General features: G+C 46.1%; 1 protein-coding gene across 11 annotated transcripts in view; it reads right to left on the bottom strand.

Annotated features, from left to right (window-relative positions):
* LOC127005929 (heterogeneous nuclear ribonucleoprotein K-like) overlaps window positions 1-18,338 on the bottom strand; it is a 163,981-nt gene that overhangs the window by 16,965 nt on the left and 128,678 nt on the right. For 10 of the 11 annotated variants that reach the window (XM_050875353.1, XM_050875350.1, XM_050875351.1 and 7 more), the window contains 5 exons: window positions 12,109-12,203; window positions 10,167-10,223; window positions 8,891-8,934; window positions 6,692-6,764; window positions 6,160-6,264 (listed from right to left, as the gene is read on the bottom strand). In XM_050875353.1, coding sequence (XP_050731310.1) covers window positions 6,160-6,264; window positions 6,692-6,764; window positions 8,891-8,934; window positions 10,167-10,223; window positions 12,109-12,201 — 372 coding nt within the window. In that variant the 5' untranslated portion in view covers window positions 12,202-12,203. Of the gene's footprint in view, window positions 1-6,159; window positions 6,265-6,691; window positions 6,765-8,890; window positions 8,935-10,166; window positions 10,224-12,108; window positions 12,204-15,142; window positions 15,305-18,338 lie in introns of those variants that run through there. The other variant, XM_050875354.1, reaches the window with a different exon arrangement.

Genomic DNA, 18,338 nt, shown 5'->3' with positions numbered 1-18,338 from the left:
CAAAATGGCCTCCGCTACAAAATTACCACTAAGGGACAGTTGATTTGCTGTCTTTCAGAAAACAAGAACGACAATGGCTAAGTAATTCTACACAGAAAGAAACGCACTTCCCATTACGAAACCTTGGCTGTCCCAGACCCTGACTGGATGATAAAAAAAAGTACGTGAAGATATTCAAATTGGTTAAAAGACTAACACTTCTTGCTGAAAACCTAAACCACAACATATGTCAATAACAAAATCTTATTAACTCGAACACATGTCGTATGGGACACTAAACGTCAAGGAAGTTATATTTTAACCTGCCCATGGGACAATGAGTGCCTGGCCACAGGATTGGTGTTATCTAGGTAGAAGGCTACCTAAACATATCCAAGGAGTATAAAATGATATGATGCAGGTCTCCTTCCTTCACCTTCAACAAGGCACCATTACTGCGGTCTTCTTATTACCAACCATACCACAAAGTAGCGGACACTGCGTGCACGGGAACGGCACCAATGCAGTAACTTGCAACTTTTTTTTTTTTTTCCAAAGGGAGAGGTGAAGCATGCTAAAGGAATATGATCTTCAATTACAGCTTCTCTGACGTGTTATGGATCCTACGCACATAAAATTTGTGGTATAAAGGAAGGAAAGAGCGGTTAAAGGTAATGGTTAACTGGTCACTGTCATTGTCTGTGGAAATACTGTATGTGAGGCAGGGCTAAGGTGCAAATGATTCCGACAGTAGTGCATAGTTGCCGAGACAAGTATGGGGAGTGGGAGTTCCTAACAAAAAATCTTGGCAACACATCAACCAATACATGTACAGAGCGCAACTCTAGGGCGTAGAGGAGGGGCAGGGTGATGTATGAGACTGAAGAATTGAAAAGGAGGACCGAACGTGTGAGAAGGGAAGACAAGCATCGCCCGCACACGGGTCTGCTGCTGGCGCTATTACTGCCGCCGATGGTGGTAGTGGTGGTGGGATCAATACCGGCTACTTCCCTAGTACACCATCTCCTCTGCAACGCTTTCTCCAACAGTACCCGGTCGTGGTATTGGAGTAGAGCGCGGGGAAGTGGTGAGGGGTTGGGGCTGGGGAGCGAGGGTGAGGGACACAAGATCGATTGCCACGTTGGGTGTGGCTTGGAGGCCGTTGTGATGGTGGAGGTTGAAATGCTGGTAGAAAGAAGACAGGATCGTGCACAAACACTGGCCCTTGAGCCCACTGTCAAATTACTCACTGTTTCACCGGCACTAGTCACAGATCTGCACCCAAATTACCTTCTGAACATGAAAAGCTGAAGTCCTTAGCCAGGTCGATTATGTCGGTAGTGAAGCGGGGAGAATCACGGGCGAGGAGACTGGGAGGGGCCTGTCCCTTTGGCCTTAACCACCCACTATCGCCACCACCATAATAATGGTGGCGAAGAGAGTTCGGCAAGTGGAGGGGCATGGCGGAAGACGAACACAACCACTAGTGTAGTGCGGTCGGTGGCCAAGCGGGGAGTGAGGCCCGGCCCGCAGGTTACCTGGGTAATCCCGCTATCGACCGTTCTCCCCCTTCCCCCGAACCCCCAAACAAGTAAACCCCTACCAGACCACCAAGCGCCAGCCAGAACGCTCCAGTCAGCCTAGTGGCAACTACAGGACGGTGGAAGAAGAGGGAGCTTCCGCCGCATCATACCAAAAACCCCACACACCTGGCGCCACGTGTCGCAGGGCCTTTCACGTGCGCACGCACATTAGACACACACACCATTGCTTACACTACACTATAAACTTACAGAGTAGCTAAAAAGACATCACAATCAATATGACACACACACACCAGTGTAGTGGTTAGCACGCTCGCCTCACAATTAAGGGATTCTACGTTCGATTCCCGGGCAAGATGCCTCTTGTCCACCCAGCAGTGAATGGGTATAGGGCAGTACTGCCAATTCGGTGGTTTTCCCGTATATATATATATATATATATATATATATATATATATATATATATATATATATATATATATATATATATATATATATATATATATATATATATATATATATATATATATATATATATATATATATATATATATATATATATATATATATATATATATATATATATATATATATATATATATATATATATATATATATATATATATATATATATATATATATATATATATATATATATATATATATATATATTAAATCTAGTAGGGATTAAAGTCATTTATCGGGATGGGATGGATGGTGCGCTTGTCTGGCGAATTTCAAGCAGGAAGGCATATTGAATCGGTGTTACTCATTAACTCTGACACCAGAAGTGTAAAAAATGCTAACGCACTATGATGAACAACTATTTGGTCGTGTATAAACAGATAAATGCATTTTAAATTTCAGCATGTGTTCGTTTTTCGTTCACACACAAGCCATATATGTCACCTTTCTGTCTCCCAGCCCACTGAGCCCGGGCTTTGCAGGTCCACCTCGTTAAACAGCATCTTTGCAACACAAGCGATCAGCTGCCTGGAGGGACCATGTTATCAATGGCAACCTTCAACATCACTCATCAGAGACGTCAAAAGTGGGTATTGCCCCCGAAGATGTTAAGAAGGAAGACGTTATAATATATACCTGTATAATTCATTGTACCGTCGACAAGACAAAATATAGTTCGTCTGATGTTGAAAGTATATATCTATATCTATCTATATCTATATCTATCTATCTATCTATCTATCTATCTATATATATATATATATATATATATCTATATCTATCTATCTATCTATCTATCTATATATATATATATATATATGTGATAAAAAAAAAAAAAGTGTGATTCTGGGGATCATTCTAGCAGTGTTTTAAGGATCGTCGAGAGGGACTGTAAAGTTATATTTAGCAGAATTGATACAGGGTATCAGTCAGGGATTCTGTCCCGTCTCTCGGATGTGTGTGGGTGGGTGTGATGTGAGATTCCAGCCGAATCAAAGTTCAGTTAGGGAGGGCACTCACGCCTCCGTGGTCTAACGGTTAGGGTGCCTAACTACGAATCCGCGGGCCTGAGTTCGAATCCCGGCCCGGGTAGTCGGCGTGCAGCTCACCCAGCTGTTCATCCTCCCTAAGGGCTTTGTGGCCAGCGTACGGGCGCTGCATCCTAGACTTAGAGGACCCGGGTTCTGGTCTCGCCCGCTGCTACAAGCTGACAATTTTCAGTCATCACCGAGAGGCCTACGAATACCAACATGCTGGCCTAATGAATACCTAACAACTCTGACTCCAGCCAAACTCTAGAGAGGAGCAAAGATGAGGTCCCGGGTGCAGCATGCGCCAAGCAAGATGGAGACACTATAAAACACTTGCCCCCGCCGTTAATGGACTGGGGCCGACCAATAAGCCCTATCAAGTGTACCCGCGCTATAGGCTGAACATAAACACCTCTCTCTCTCTCTCTCTCTCTCTCTCTCTCTCTCTCTCTCTCTCCCCAAATGCCTTTATGGCGAAAATAAAATTGGTATAAACTTTGGCATATCTTAGACACCTTCCGTCAGGCAAGAGCAGCCGATGACGTTCGGAACGCTGACTGAGTGCACCTACATGGTATGAGGCCTGCACATATTTCCTAAGTCAGTGTGCTGACTTCTGTAGGAAGACGGCTCGCAGTTAAAATGTAATTGCTTTTTTGCAAGTTTCAAAATTAAACAAGCATCGGCTACTCTCGCCTTACGGATGATGTCTTGAGTATTAAGTGGCAACATTTATCCTATTCTCCGACTTACCAAAACCTCCTTCATTCATAGAAAATGCCAAAACCTTGCTTTTTCTAATTCTTCCCGGGGCTTCTGGCATCTAGCCAAAAACATCTCCTCCAACTTCACTTCTTCATCTTTCCCTCCTCTTCTTAGTCCTGACGGCAGCACCGCCGTCTCATCTATCTCTAAGGCTGAACTCTTCTCGCAAACTTTCTCTAAAAACTCCACTCTGGACGATTCTGGGCATATTCCTCCTACTCATCCCCCCCTCTGACTCCAGTCGGCTGAGCTTGTAGGCGGGCCAGCCTATGGCAATAGCCCGCGGGAGTTCCCATCCCCCCGAAATTAGAAGGAGGCTGAGCTTGTTAATGGTTTCCTTCCCACTATACGGCAGTCTGCCGCGTCTAAATACGGCTGACACGCACGCATTCCACTACAACCTACTTGGTGTCAGCATGGAATGTAATAACAATGATGACATTGACGAACTTACTGTATTTATCACTATGCCTCACTGAGGAGAGACCAGTAATAAGAAACAGGGCACTATAGGAATATATTTAGTTAAAATCTGACTGCGAAAGCATGAAAGTGTGCTGTATATTTTGGTGTTGTGTTGTAGGTTATTCTCCAAACACAATAAAATTATAGCCCATGGCCATGAGACAGTGGTTAAAGATTTTTGCATCATTCTTTCTCATGCTCCCTCTGTTTCTCTGTGGATTCTGCAGTGTTGCCATTTCCTGTTCCTTAGATACAATAGGTACAGGACTTTCAGACGGTGCCTGAGATCTACCTTCCGTTGCAGGGATCACACTAGTGAACATATCTAGGCAGGGAACCAGACATTGCAGAATGGCTGTCCATGGCGAGAAACCGGATAGTGAAGGGCTCACAACGCCGGGCCGTCACTGGGCCGTTGACGGCCACGGCGTGAGACCGGATGGTGTGAAAGCAGCATACCTCTGGCACAGAGGAACCACGACTGCCATTCGGGGAAAAATCGGCCGTCTGAAGTGCTCCATAGACTCCTACAGTATTATATAGCGCTTGGCGCCGCACAGATCAGCGGTGAATGCGGCTGATGAATCTCTGCTGCACGGGCACCTTGTGAACGGTCTAACTGAACTTAGTGTATTTCTAAACTGTACTCCACTGTTTCTCGTGAGGGGAAACCCCGCTCAAATGAAGCAGGCAGGAGTGGCACGGGCAGTCCCACTCGCGCCTCGCATGGTGGTGGTGCCTTCCCGCGGTCCTCAACTTCTCGGTACCTCCAGCCACCAGATCTAGCCCGTGCAATGTTTAGTACGTACATTTATGTTACCTCTTAAGGAAGTGTTTAGTTCGTGCATATACGTTTGCAATTTTAATCAATATGCTGCAGTCATTTACATTTTTATCTGTAATTCATACTCCACGAGTAACTGGAAAAATTTGATTAACTCATGAGTGGAATAATTACACACACACACACACACACACACACACACACACACACACACACATGGATGGATAATAGCTACGAATTCACGGATCCAGGTTCCAACCAGGCCCAGTAAGTAGGAGCTCAGTTTACATAACTTTTCAGCCACCCTTTCGGGCTGCTCGATAAATGGGTACCTGGCGAAACCTGAAGAAAGTAGACTGTGGCAACCCGAATGTTACACTTGCCTGATGTCCCATTTTTTTTTTTTTTTTTTTACAACAAAGGAAACAGCTCAAGGGCACAAAAAAAGAAAAAAAAAGCCCGCTACTCGCTGCTCCCGAAAAAAGAATACAAAGAGGTGGCCGAAAGAAAGGTCAATTTCGGGAGGAGAGGTGTCCTGATACCCTCCTCTTGAAAGAGTTCAAGCCGTAGGCAGGAGGAAATACAGATGAAGGAAGATTGTTCCAGAGTTTACCAGCGTGAGGGATGAAAGAGTGAAGATGCTGGTTAACTCTTGCATAAGGGGTTTGGACAGTATAGGGATGAGCATGAGTAGAAAGTCGTGTGCAGCGGGGCCGCGGGAGGGGGGGGAGGCATGCAGTTAGCAAGTTCAGAAGAGCAGTCAGCGTGGAAATATCGATAGAAGATAGAGAGAGAGGCAAAATCGCGGCGGAATTTAAGAGGTAGAAGACTATCAGTGGGCCAATGAGACGGGGATGAGGCCACGAGCAGCTTGCATACGCCCTAAACTTTTATAATTTAAAAAAGAAACTCCCTCACACACCTTGTAACAAGCGCGCCTTTACTTCAGTATCAACCGAGTTGTTGCCAATGGTACTGGTACTCGGAAGTTTGGTATCAGTACAAAAACAGTTAAACTAGTAACGTCTGTGCCAGTTCCAATGCCGGTATACCTTACTAAGCCTACCTGGATCTCTGACAGCACAGGGGCGATGAACAGGAGGCATACAAGGGCAGCGGTACTCACCTCTCTCAGTTCCTTGATCTTGGAGCCAGCCTTGCCGATGATGCAACCGGCCTGACTCTGGTGCACGAGCATGCGGGCATCGGATTCATTCCCCTTCTGCAGCGCCTGTTTAAAACATCATTGAGGTAAGGTATATTTGCCAACTTGTTCGCAGTTCCAATTAGTACTCACCAAAATAAAAAGAAAATGAACTGAAGTATAACAATGAATTGCCAATATGTTTTTAGAGATTACGTTTTAACCCTCAGATCAATTTTCCACTGTAACCTCCCCCCGTGATGAAGTACGAACTGGAAAGATGCGTAGTAACTATCGAGCACCATAAAATCTGCTGTTGCTCAGTTTGGGCTTCATCGTCATAAACCTGACATCAATAACAATGCCTCATCAACGGTTCTAACTGCAAAGCTTTATAACATGGAAATTACCATTAATTATAACACGCCCTAAAAAAGAGCATGACAGGCTACAGATGAGCAAATAATGCATTTCCTTGTTACGGTGGCTGATGAAACATTAGCGGGAATCTTACCTCGTCCAGGCACTGAAGCACTTCATTCAGCACCTTCAGCACCACCTCCTCCGAGCCGCCGATGGTCAGCACTCTGCAACACACATGGCACACCGCCGTCATAGTCCTCACCATTAAGTACAGACAAAAATGATGCCTGCGTTCTCTCTCTCTCTCTCTCTCTCTCTCTCTCTGTCTGTCTCTCTCTCTCTCACACACTTCGACCGCAGACCTTGATCACTTAGCAAGTTAACTCATACATCACTTTAACAGCATGTGCAAACGGCGAGGCACGTACGCACCCACGCAGGCAGACAGGGATACACATTTAGGGGACAAAATGAGCAAGGGTCTATTCCTGTAAGCTATAACTACACACACACACACACACACACACACACACACACACACACACACACACGTCTTCCATGAACAGGTACCTGATGCAAGGGAAGGTTTTCAGTGCGGGGAAGGATGAGGAAGAGGAGGAAGAGGTCGACGACGAAGACGTCACACACACACACACACACACACACACACACACACACACACACACACACACACACACACACACACACACACACGCAGAGAGAGAGAGAGAGAGAGAGAGAGAGAGAGAGAGAGAGAGAGAGAGAGAGAGAGAGAGAGAGAGAGAGAGAGAGAGAGAGAGAATGGAGGGAACTTGAAGAAACTAGATGGAATAAAAACATGAATCAGCAACCATTAAAGACAGGCTGGGAACACAGGGAAAAATAAATAAAAAAATAAAACTACGAGGAAAAAGAAACATGAGGACAGCCAGGAAAACTGCAAGAACCATTCACGGGTTTGATTTTCCCCCTATTTACAAGAGAATTGCATATATTCAGGTAATGGTGAAGGAAACGTTTACTTTCATTATCATCCATAAAAACAGTGTCAAACTGCTGCTGCTGTTTTTGACAGATATCACAGGAAAACAACTTTTAGAGGGCGGTGGAGAGAGGGAGAGCGAGAGCAATAGATAGACAGATAGATAGGGAGAGAGAGAGAGAGAGAGAGAGAGAGAGAGAGAGAGAGAGAGAGAGAGAGAGAGAGAGAGAGAGAGAGAGAGAGAGAGAGAGAGAGAGAGAGAGAGAGAATGTTAAAAAGGGAAGGAGCAAGCTCTTCTAGGAGACAGAAGACTAGAGTTCGTCATTCAGCAGTAACAGTCGACACAGGATGCCCACACAAATATGATCATGGAAAAGCTGTTTGAATACTCCTTCCTGTGAGTGTGACATCATCAGCCATGTGTTTATTGAGTGTCGGTGAGGAGTGTGTTGGGGGACTCTTGACGGCCTCATGTGAAGCAGGGGTGAAGACGACACAGCTGTCTCTTGGGTGATGGTGTCACAAGCGTTGGTTAGTGGCAGAAAGGCACACTGGCAACTATTCACCGTCTGTTGTGACTCAAGGGATAGTAGGGTCGTGTGAGGGAGGAGAGGGGGGAAGGGCTCACCTAGCCACTAGAGGGGACAAATAAGTGGACTCAAACTAATGGGAGGGGAGTGAACACACTGAGGGAGGATGGGCAGTTAAGGGACACAACAGGTAGGCCAGAGTACTGCCTATGCCTGGTTACTCAACACTGCATGTGGAAACATGAGAATCCTGATATGGAAAACTCAAGCTTCCACACAAATCATATTATCCTTATACTCTGCGTGGAACGAAACAGGGAGAAGGGCCATGTGGAGGGCTCATCCTCAAGCCTGCATTTCAGACACCCTGGACATGTGGCTGCCTCTCAGACACCTGCGGTAACTGTGCCAGAGACTTGTCACGCCTCTGTCACAACTCTGCGGTGGTGAGAGAGGATTGCCATAGCCTTGACAGGCAGTGAAGACGGTGTCAACAGCTTGCTACATCATCCACACACGGTAAAATAAATAGACACACTCAGCTCATCATATCGTCCGTAACACAGCAGGGCGCTATGAGATTGAGAGTACCTCTAAAGGCCGTCGGGGGTGGTGGTCGGCTGGTCAGTTCACCTACAGGATACAAGTGATACCACCGACTTTCCACAACTGTGATGTGCTTCACAGAATGGCCACATTATAAGTTAACGTCTGGGATGTGTCGCAAGCTGGTCACATTATCTTCAGGTGACTGAAATGGGTTATGGCTCGCCACATTATCTTTAGACGACTGAGATGGTAGGCAAAAACGATAAAACAGTAAAAGAGGACTAATTACCGTTCGGGGCCTGGGCAATCGGGCACGGTAATACTGGCTGGATTCTGCTCAGGGGTAGGGGACGGACGTTGGATGGGCGGGACATGAACCAATCATAGTTGACCACGGCCGTCAGTCAGTCGAGAGGGGGCAGGGCCAACATGGGATTGGTCACAAACAAGTTGGTATTGACCAATCAGACGTTGGCGGGACATCGGGGGCAGCCGCGTTGGCAGGGGCAGAGGGAGGGAGAAAAGGCTCCAGTTAACAGACTGGCACTCACATATTTACCTCCTATTTTATCTTGTCATTATCACCAGTATAACACAAGGATAGTAAATTAAGGGTGCCTCTGTGCGGACTAGGTGGGATGTGCATCTAGTGACCCGGCGAATCTGCACGCCCGACAGTCTCCTAAACCACTGGGTAACCCGGCAGGGGCAGGGGCAGGGACCGGCCTGAAGTGGTGGGTGGCTGCCTCGACCTCGCCCGCTCACATTGGACTGAGAGAACGGGACAGCCACCGGCCACAACGACCACAGTGCCGCCCCCCGGTAATGGGACACCCGGGAGGAAGCTTCAGTCACACACAACCGATGCCCGCCAGCCCAGGGCTACTAGAACTAATGCCTCTTCTGAGTCCCAGTTTGGCAGGTCACGGTGTACTGCGTGTGTGTGTGTAACTACATTTGCTCTCCTTCTGCCACCCACCCATCAATCCCTGAGCCAACCTGCCAGTCCACACCCTCAGCACTCCACTGCCATCTTAAAAGGGACCAAATTAGCATATCTTTAATATATAAAATTATGAACAAGGGACAATGCAGATGAGCAAGGAGGTTGAGAGATGGTGGAGGGAGGGACGGTCCGGGGGGGCCGGGAGGCAGTTACACTACCTTCCAATACTGACCAGGGGACGTGCCTCTTCACAACTGTCTTCTCTCTCAAAAAAAGGGAAGTGTGTAGTCATAATAATAATAATAATAATAATAATAATAATAATAATAATAATAATAATAATAACAACAACAACAACAATTCCCCAAAACTCGAAGAGATTGCCGCTGCGGCAACCATGTTGCCACAGGTGTGGTGGGTGTCAGAGGCTAACAATATAGATAATCAATTTAGCACAGAAAAAAAAAAATCATAATGAGGCCAATGGATAAGAGAGAGGCAGATATATAGATGTAATAAAGAAAGGAGAGGGACGGCATGTGTAGGGGGTGTAGGGCGGGGTGGGGCGAGACGGGACGGGTCGGGGCGGGGCGAGGAGGGCTGAGTGGGGTATACACACCTCACTGCGTAAACGGGAGATGTTCTGTCCTCCTTTCCCGATGATGGAGCCAGCAGCCTGCAAGGACACGACACAGGGTTACTTGTGTTGTCCACCCCATGGCAAGCCGCACCGGCAGTTTGGGGGAGGGGGGTTCTAGCATCCTCCACTCTTCACGGATGCATGTAGATATTTATTTCCTGATTGGTACAACTATTTATAAGGACTTAACTAAAATAAAGCCAAGAATAAGCCCCACTAACTAAGGCGGAGTATGCGAAACGGCCTGATGTACCACCCACAACCACTAGCACGTGAGCATGAGCCTTCCATGCCTGTCGTGCTAGGTGGGCAGGAACGTCTACTAACTTTCTGTCTTGCATGATTAACAGCGACCCCACTGACATTTTATTAATTTGTTACATATCAAGAAGAAATTATTTACAAAACTGAAGAGGCCTCTACTGAAATTCTTGACTCGTATTTTATGTGTAAGACCAATACCAACATAATACCTTGATAAATAATGAATAAATTAGTCAACTCTAGTTTTTACATTATAATCTTGCCAACACTTGATGAAAGCCTCAAATGCAAATCTATCTATATCTATCAATCTACCTATGTATCATCTGTCTACTTATCTTTATCTATATGTGAAAATGTAAATGAATGATATGGAAGTGTACTTCTGGAAAATAAGAAAGAGTGCATTTGCCTTAACGTGTCTATTGGTGGACGAAAAAACAAAGAAAAAATGGAACTATTTGTAATATTTACATCGTGAAGTATAAACAAGAATGTATCGGTAATGCATGGATTTCACGGATTATGAGAAAGCATTTGACTATTATAACTTCAGAAATCATGCAGGCACTCGGGAGGCAGGGAGTAAATGAACCGTACACAAGGTGTTGACATATGTAAGACGGTAATACCTTGACAACCTTAGATTCGCAGCTGATATAATCTTACTGAGTGAGTCTGAGAGGAAAAGAGAATGATCGAGAAACTTCATTCTGAAAGTACGCCTTGATATGAAAAAAGTAAACACGAGTAACGTTTAAAAACAGTTGGCAGGACAACAAATAATGCTCGGCAACAAAACACTTCAGACGAAAACATATCTAGGGCAAACAATTGGTGCAAACCCAGACGACGAAAAAAATCAGAGGAGAATATTAATGGTACGTAGTGTTTTGGGGAAACATTATAATGTAATTAATAGAAACTTGCTACTTCCCCTGAAGACAAAGGTGCACAATCAAAGAATGTATCCTGCCAGTCCTAAAATACTGTTTAGAAACGTGGCGTCCCACAAAATATGTAGAGGAAGCTAAGAATGCACAAAGAAGAAGAGAGAAAAATGCTGGTTACAACATGGAGAGATAAGAAGCAAAATGAATTATGGACGAGAGAACAGATAAAGGCTGAAGATATTTCACGGACTATCAAGAATAAGAAATGGACTTGGGCAGGCCAGATGCGTAGAACTGATAACAGATAAAGGCCAGATGCGTAGAACTGATAACAGATAAAGGCCAGATGCGTAGAACTGATAACAGATAAACGTCCAAAATGACAGAGTGGACAGGCAGGCAGAGGATCAGGTGAAGAGATTGAATTAGAGCATTTGTTGGAGCTGGATGAAGTAGCTACACTAACATCAATCAAGGAGATGTGAAAAGCGCTGGGAAAGGCTTTCACCCTGTAAAGGACAAGCAATGATTGAAGATGATGATGAATGTGAATAAAACTGATCCAAGTGAGGTGTCATTCCAAAACCATTAAAGCAATCATTATAATTACTCATAATATAATTCTAAGATTCAGAATCTCCCCTTAATTTAACCTACATATAAATATTTACATCTGAACTAGTTCCAGGCTGTTGTTATGACACCACTAAACATCGTAAGAGCACCAACGTCAGGTATTACGGCGCCTGCACATCCTCACTTACCTTGCTCTGGATAAGAAGTCGCAGTTCTGTGTCGCCGGCGGGGCGGGGGCGTTTAAGTGGCGTCTCTCCTTCCATCTCCGACATCCGCTTCATCCCTGTAACATAAACAAAAGCTCGGTCATGACTTGTTGCTGACACTTCCATTCTGCCATGGTGCGGCAACTTACATAAGACAATAACTTGTAATTTTGAATAGAAGAAACATCACAGTAGGGAGAGAGTTCATACATAATAAACATTTGAACTCGTAGCGGCTCCTGTTTTGATATTCGGATATTCACTCGCATCAGCCATATTCAACTGCCTAACGAAATTAATGTAACACACAAACAACAACAACAAAATAACTTCTTAGTGTTTCGTAGAACCAAGGACCAGTTATGCGATATATCAATAAAAGTGTGCCAATGAAACACAACTTTGGTTATAGAGCTGCTGACACCACAAAGGAGTATTTTGAAAGGCGAGATTGCAAGAACCACATTATTTTTAACGTATAACTCTGAACAGTGTTCATGTTGTACGAGGGTGGCCTCTCATCCATTGCAAGTACTGCAGGCAATTACTGTACCAGCATCTCAGACTCCTTACTGGTGGGCCACATCAGCACATAATGGCCGGAAAATGCCTAATATTGATGTGGCAACAACTAGTCATTCATACTTCGACAAATCTTCATTAAAACAAAGCACTAGGAAAAACTAGAAAATGTACAACTAAGTAACCGGTCGTACTTATAACCTTGTAATCATAAATAGGTGCCTCGCACAAAACGAGGCGGGCAGTCTTTCTCGACAAGCGGAAGGACTTGTGAGGCTTACATTAGGTACAAAAGACATTATATTCAACCTCAAGCGGTCACAAAGGTTAAAAAAACCAGAACACAGTATTAAAGGGGTGGTGTTCCATTGGGAGAGGCAGCAAAAACCAAGGGTCCGGATCGCGAGTTTTGGGGGCATATTGGAAGCGTCATTGCAGGGGTTTAGTGGGGACTGAGGAGGGGAGGAGGCACCATCACTCTGATCACGACCAAGCGATGCACATGTGAATAAAGGGGAACAATGGTGCTGACGGGCTGGCAGGAACAAGTCGATCAGCACTTCAACCTCGTCCTGTACCTTGGATGGTTGCATAAAGTAGATCTTTTTTTTGAGAGAGAGAGAGAGAGAGAGAGAGAGAGAGAGAGAGAGAGAGAGAGAGAGAGAGAGAGAGAGAGAGAGAGAGAGAGAGAGAGAGAGAGAGAGAGAGAGACAGAGAGAGAGAGAGAGAGAGAGAGAGAGAGAGAGAGAGAGAGAGAGAGAGAGAGAGAGAGAGAGAGAGAGAGAGAGAGATAGAGAGAGAGAGAGAGACAGAGAGAGAGAGAGAGAGAGAGAGAGAGAGAGAGAGAGAGAGAGAGAGAGAGAGAGAGAGAGAGAGAGAGAGAGAGAGAGAGAGAGAGAGAGAGAGAGAGAGAGAGAGAGAGAGAGAGAGAGAGAGAGAGACAGAGAGAGAGAGACAGAGAGAGACAGACAGAGAGAGAGAGACAGAGAGAGAGAGAGAGAGAGAGAGAGAGAGAGAGAGAGAGAGAGAGAGAGAGAGAGAGAGAGAGAGAGAGAGAGAGAGAGAGAGAGAAGAGAGAAGAGAGAAGAGAGGCGAGAGAGAGAGAGAGAAGAGAGAGAGAGAGAGAGAGAGAGAGAGAGAGAGAGAGAGAGAGAAGAGAGAGAGGCGGGGTATGCGACACACAGCCTCACACAGGTAATGTGAGCTGCTGTCGCGGCCTGAGTTAGATAAGCACATTAAGCTTATAGATATTCGAGTGTGTAAATGTGGGAGGGCCGGTGTCCATGCGAAGTTGCCTTCCCCTGTGTCCCTCAGTGGTTAAGGATGAGGGATTGGGGTGTAGTCTTGTGTTACCGGTCCCGGGGTCAATAGCAATCCTATAATTAGGGATTAGGGGAAGAGGTGGTGGGGCTGCCTTGGACGGCTAGAAAAAAAATAATGAAAGACAATGGTGAAATAAGGGCATGGCCTGGTAGTGGGGGACAGACGAATGGATAAGTACGGAGCCCATCGTTACTTCTGGGGGATAAAAAAGACTGTTCACCTGACAAGCCAGACAGACTCTCGCAAAGGTTCTTTGTCGTTCAGAGAACTTTATTCTTGTGCTCGGTTAGGAGTGGTGGAGGTAAGGGACCCTGACAGTGAAGTAGAGCGGGAAAGTAATCTACTGTGCCTGCATTGATGAAGGAAGCAATGACGACAGGAGTGAGTACCTAAAGAGACACATAGACGCCGGGTTACCGAAGTGGTTAGTTACCGGTCCACCACTTAATAAATATTTACATTGTCGCTAGGTACACATACACCTTTTGAGCCCAGCCACACCGAAGCTGCCTCGTTAACAGTAATGGCGTCACCACACAGTCCACGTGAAAAACACTCCCAAGAGGGGTGAGGGTTAATCTTTAAATCATAATTTAACTCTTTAAGACGAGGACAAAAATTAATACTTTGAAATTTGAAGATATGAACGTTATACATTTTATAACATAAATCATCACGAACATGAACAGCTATGAAGAAGTATCAAATATCCTAGGCAAAAAATACATAATTTAAGCAGTAAGAAATGGTCATGAATACTCAAAGTTGAAACCCAAGCTCTTTCGTTATCTGTTAGAGTTCAAGTTCCGAGAGATGTACTGATGAAATTCTGCCAAGCAGTCCTCACGCTCTAGTGTTACCTATTAAAAATGGAGCAGAGGTTCCTCGAGGGCGTTGGCAGGCAAGGGATGGACTGATGCAACGGTACGGATTTCTCTATTCGTCGTGACTTCATGACGGCCAATCCTCTTAACACTTCCAACGGTGCTGTTTTCCTCCTGGTGTCCATTCTGAGCCACACCAACACCACCACACCATCAGCCCAGAATATACTTACGACGCCACACGCCATAATCAATAGGCATGGAAGGTGGTTACTTGGGGCAAAGTAGATTCTGGGTCAGACTCAGTAAGCAATGTAGGTTAAAGAGTACTGCCATTTAACTCGTACCTGGCCGCAGCCAGAATCTGGGCGGAAGTGGTGGAGGAAGTGCCGTGAAGGAAGGGGCGGGGCGAGGGCGTTAAGACGGCCAGGGCTAACAGCGGAGGACGGGTGGTGACGGCTGTGGTGTCAGGGTGTGTGCTGATGCCACCACGGCGCCACCCTGGGTCTTGGCCCCCTTCACCACACGGCCACACCTGATTGGCCCGTCCAGTCCTCCCCCCCATCAAGCCCTCCCTCTACTCTGACAATCACGCACCAGGTTCCCCTGTCTTGACCTTCTCCATCAGGAAACTGGAGTCGTCCCGCCGAAGAGCAACACCCACATGAAGAGCAGTGGGTCCAGAGTGGTGGTACAGGGCCTCAAACTCTCCAAGGATTTGGAGATGGGTCACTCCCCACTGCGGAACATGGGATCAGCACAGGTTGCTACAATGTGTCAGTTGCCATAGCAACGTTACCACTGACCAAAACAAACCCCCTCCGGTAGTTGCCGTGGAGCCAACCCCCTCCTGGTCCCTCCCAATCGGGTATTGCACGCAACACTGGCGACCCTAAAGCGCTCTACCCCCGTCGCCTCACTGAATTTGTTCTATTACCAGCGGTTTGTAATTCACCATAGTCTGATCTCGCTCTCAACTCGCGATGCCCTAACAGTACCCACACCGGCTGAGCTTTGGAGCTCTGGTGACGGATCTTTGGGAAAGGCTGGAACCTCACACCCACCCACACACACACACACACACACCCGGGCGGCGGGACATCACCCGACTGACACCAGTTACCCATTCACGGCTGGGTGGACAGGGGGCACGGAATAAAGGAGACTGCCCATTCGCCTCCCCTCTGCCCAGGAATCGAACCCAGGATCTGTAGGGTGTGAGACGAGCGTGCTAGCCACAGAATTAGTAAACCACATGTGTGTGTGTGTGTGTGTGTGTGTGTGTGTGTGTGTGTGTGTGTGTGTGTGTGTGTTGCAGGCTCTCTCTCTCTCTCTCAATGGATCAAGCACTAGTGAATTTAAAATTGTTACACGGAAGATGGGGAGCGGGAACTTGGGTGTGGGAGAGGATAAGGCTGTTCGGTGGCAGTCTGCAAGATAAAGCTGTACTGTGGCAGTCTGCACATGTGCACATGTAATCGTGATGCAGGGGATTTTGGAGGAAAGTAGAGCATCTTCTTAAAACGACAGGTGTGGTGGCTTTAGAGAGATGAGAGATACGCAATACGACACTTATGATGAACAGCATTCTTCAAGGCGTCGTTCCCGACATCGATGAAACAGACCGGTCGCATTCTGATGTTCTTAGTCTAAGCTGAGGAGTCCCGCAAGTTAGTTTGCTCAAAGCTTGGAGGAGAGAAGTAGAGAACTTTTCATCGAGGTGTAAAGAGCAATGAAGGAAATGGAAGAAAATTGTTTGTAAGAGGGTCTGGAGAAACGAGAAGTTACGGGAAGAAATCGAATTTTTTTTCTGTATTTTGTATGGACATCTGAAATGACCTCGAGGAAATAGTATAAATCAAGAATACTCTTGAAGATAAACTTGATTATGAGCTTTAGAAACAGGACCTTACGAGGGCAGCTCACTTCCTGTATTTCACACACACACACACACACACACACACACACACACACACACACACACACACACACACACACTCCGTGGCGCAACTGGTAGAGCACTGTGCTGCCAGGCTTCGGTTCGAGCCCGCTCAGGTCGGATTCTTTCTGTTGACTGGGAGTGGTTACTGTCCCCCCTTGAGCAAGGGGGATGGGGTGTGTGGTGTGTGAGGTCCTGGCAGTACCCACAAATCGACGATAAAGAGCACTTGCTCATGTCGGGAGGGTACCTGCTGGCGATTACGAGTCCAACACGTGATCAGGCCGTGGTGAATTACACTCACACAAACGTGCAAGGACCGTTGTCCCTTATCCCAATGCAGGCAGGATATATCATGTCTCTCTACAACAAAATAGAAAATGATAAAAACAAAAAGAATAATCTAACAATCCTGCTGCACCAAACGCTTTCTGGGGGCCAATGGGAGGCGGACACCCTACAGGACGCTGACTCCACCGGCTCATCGATATTAATGAACATGGAACATTCATAAGGCGTCGCCACATCCCAGAGTGGTGTTCCTTCTTGTGCAAAGAGACACTGAATGGAGAGGGGACTTCTGTAACTGTGGCCGCTGCATCGGGGCCGTTTGGTGGGACTGTGGCTGCGGTCGCCACAATATCCAAATCTACTAAATCCACTAGAGTCTAGACGACGGTCAGACGACAAGGCAGTCGGCGTTGGGTGCAGGGGATGCGATGCACCAATTAAATAGGAAGCCCGTTAGAGGCCAAGCAGACACTGTATGCACAAACCAGCTTCTGGGAGCCTCCCACCATTTATGTCTTTTATCCAATGATTAGTGAATGAAAACAATTAGTTTTGGGGGGCCAATGGACATCAAAATTAGAGTCTACCGTATTAACCCTGAACCAGTACCTGGATTAGTATCCTTTTTTTCTTTTTTTTTTAGTCCATTTATCTGGGAGAATTTTTGTATGGTTACATTCCTCGGTTATCATAGTTCCCTCCTACGAATACCAAACCTCCTCTTATGATCACAAAGGAAAATAGCTTTTCAAAATCCGTAATTTTTTTTGCTTTATTTTGTTATATTCTATACCAAGTTTGTATCTTAAACATTTGAAAAAAAGTCCTTGAGGGTTGTTAGGATATACCTCGCTACTATAATCTCGTAATTGCTCTTTTCGTGTATTTTACTTTATCGACTTCACAAAATCAGTAGACCCTTCATAATTTCGACGCATTTCCCTTTTTCAGCCGGTATTATCATATTCATTATTATATTTTTACACAGTACACGTTCATTTAATCAATCTTTCCTAGAAATTCTTGCTGGGCGCTAGGATGTGCAACGTAGCCTATAGTTAACTTTACAAGAAGTCTGATATTTGTAGATGTTAGGCAGACTCACCACGACACGACGAGCGGGTTTGCAGCAGCAAGGCAGCCCTAGTGCTGGGGATTTGTGGAAGACAACCGAGCGAGTAGACAGACAGACGGGTCGAGGATAAAGAGAGATGTCCACCTTGGTTCACACACACGCAGAGCAGGCGAGGACTGGCCCTGTTCGAAGAGCCCGGGGCAGCGGAATGGAGGCTGCGGTCTTCTCACATTTGTTT

This window comes from Eriocheir sinensis, chromosome 31, assembly GCF_024679095.1.
Source record: "Eriocheir sinensis breed Jianghai 21 chromosome 31, ASM2467909v1, whole genome shotgun sequence".
NCBI lineage: Eukaryota > Metazoa > Arthropoda > Malacostraca > Decapoda > Varunidae > Eriocheir > Eriocheir sinensis.
Note: the sequence above shows the minus strand (reverse complement) of the source record. Positions and strands in the feature narration are given on the sequence as shown.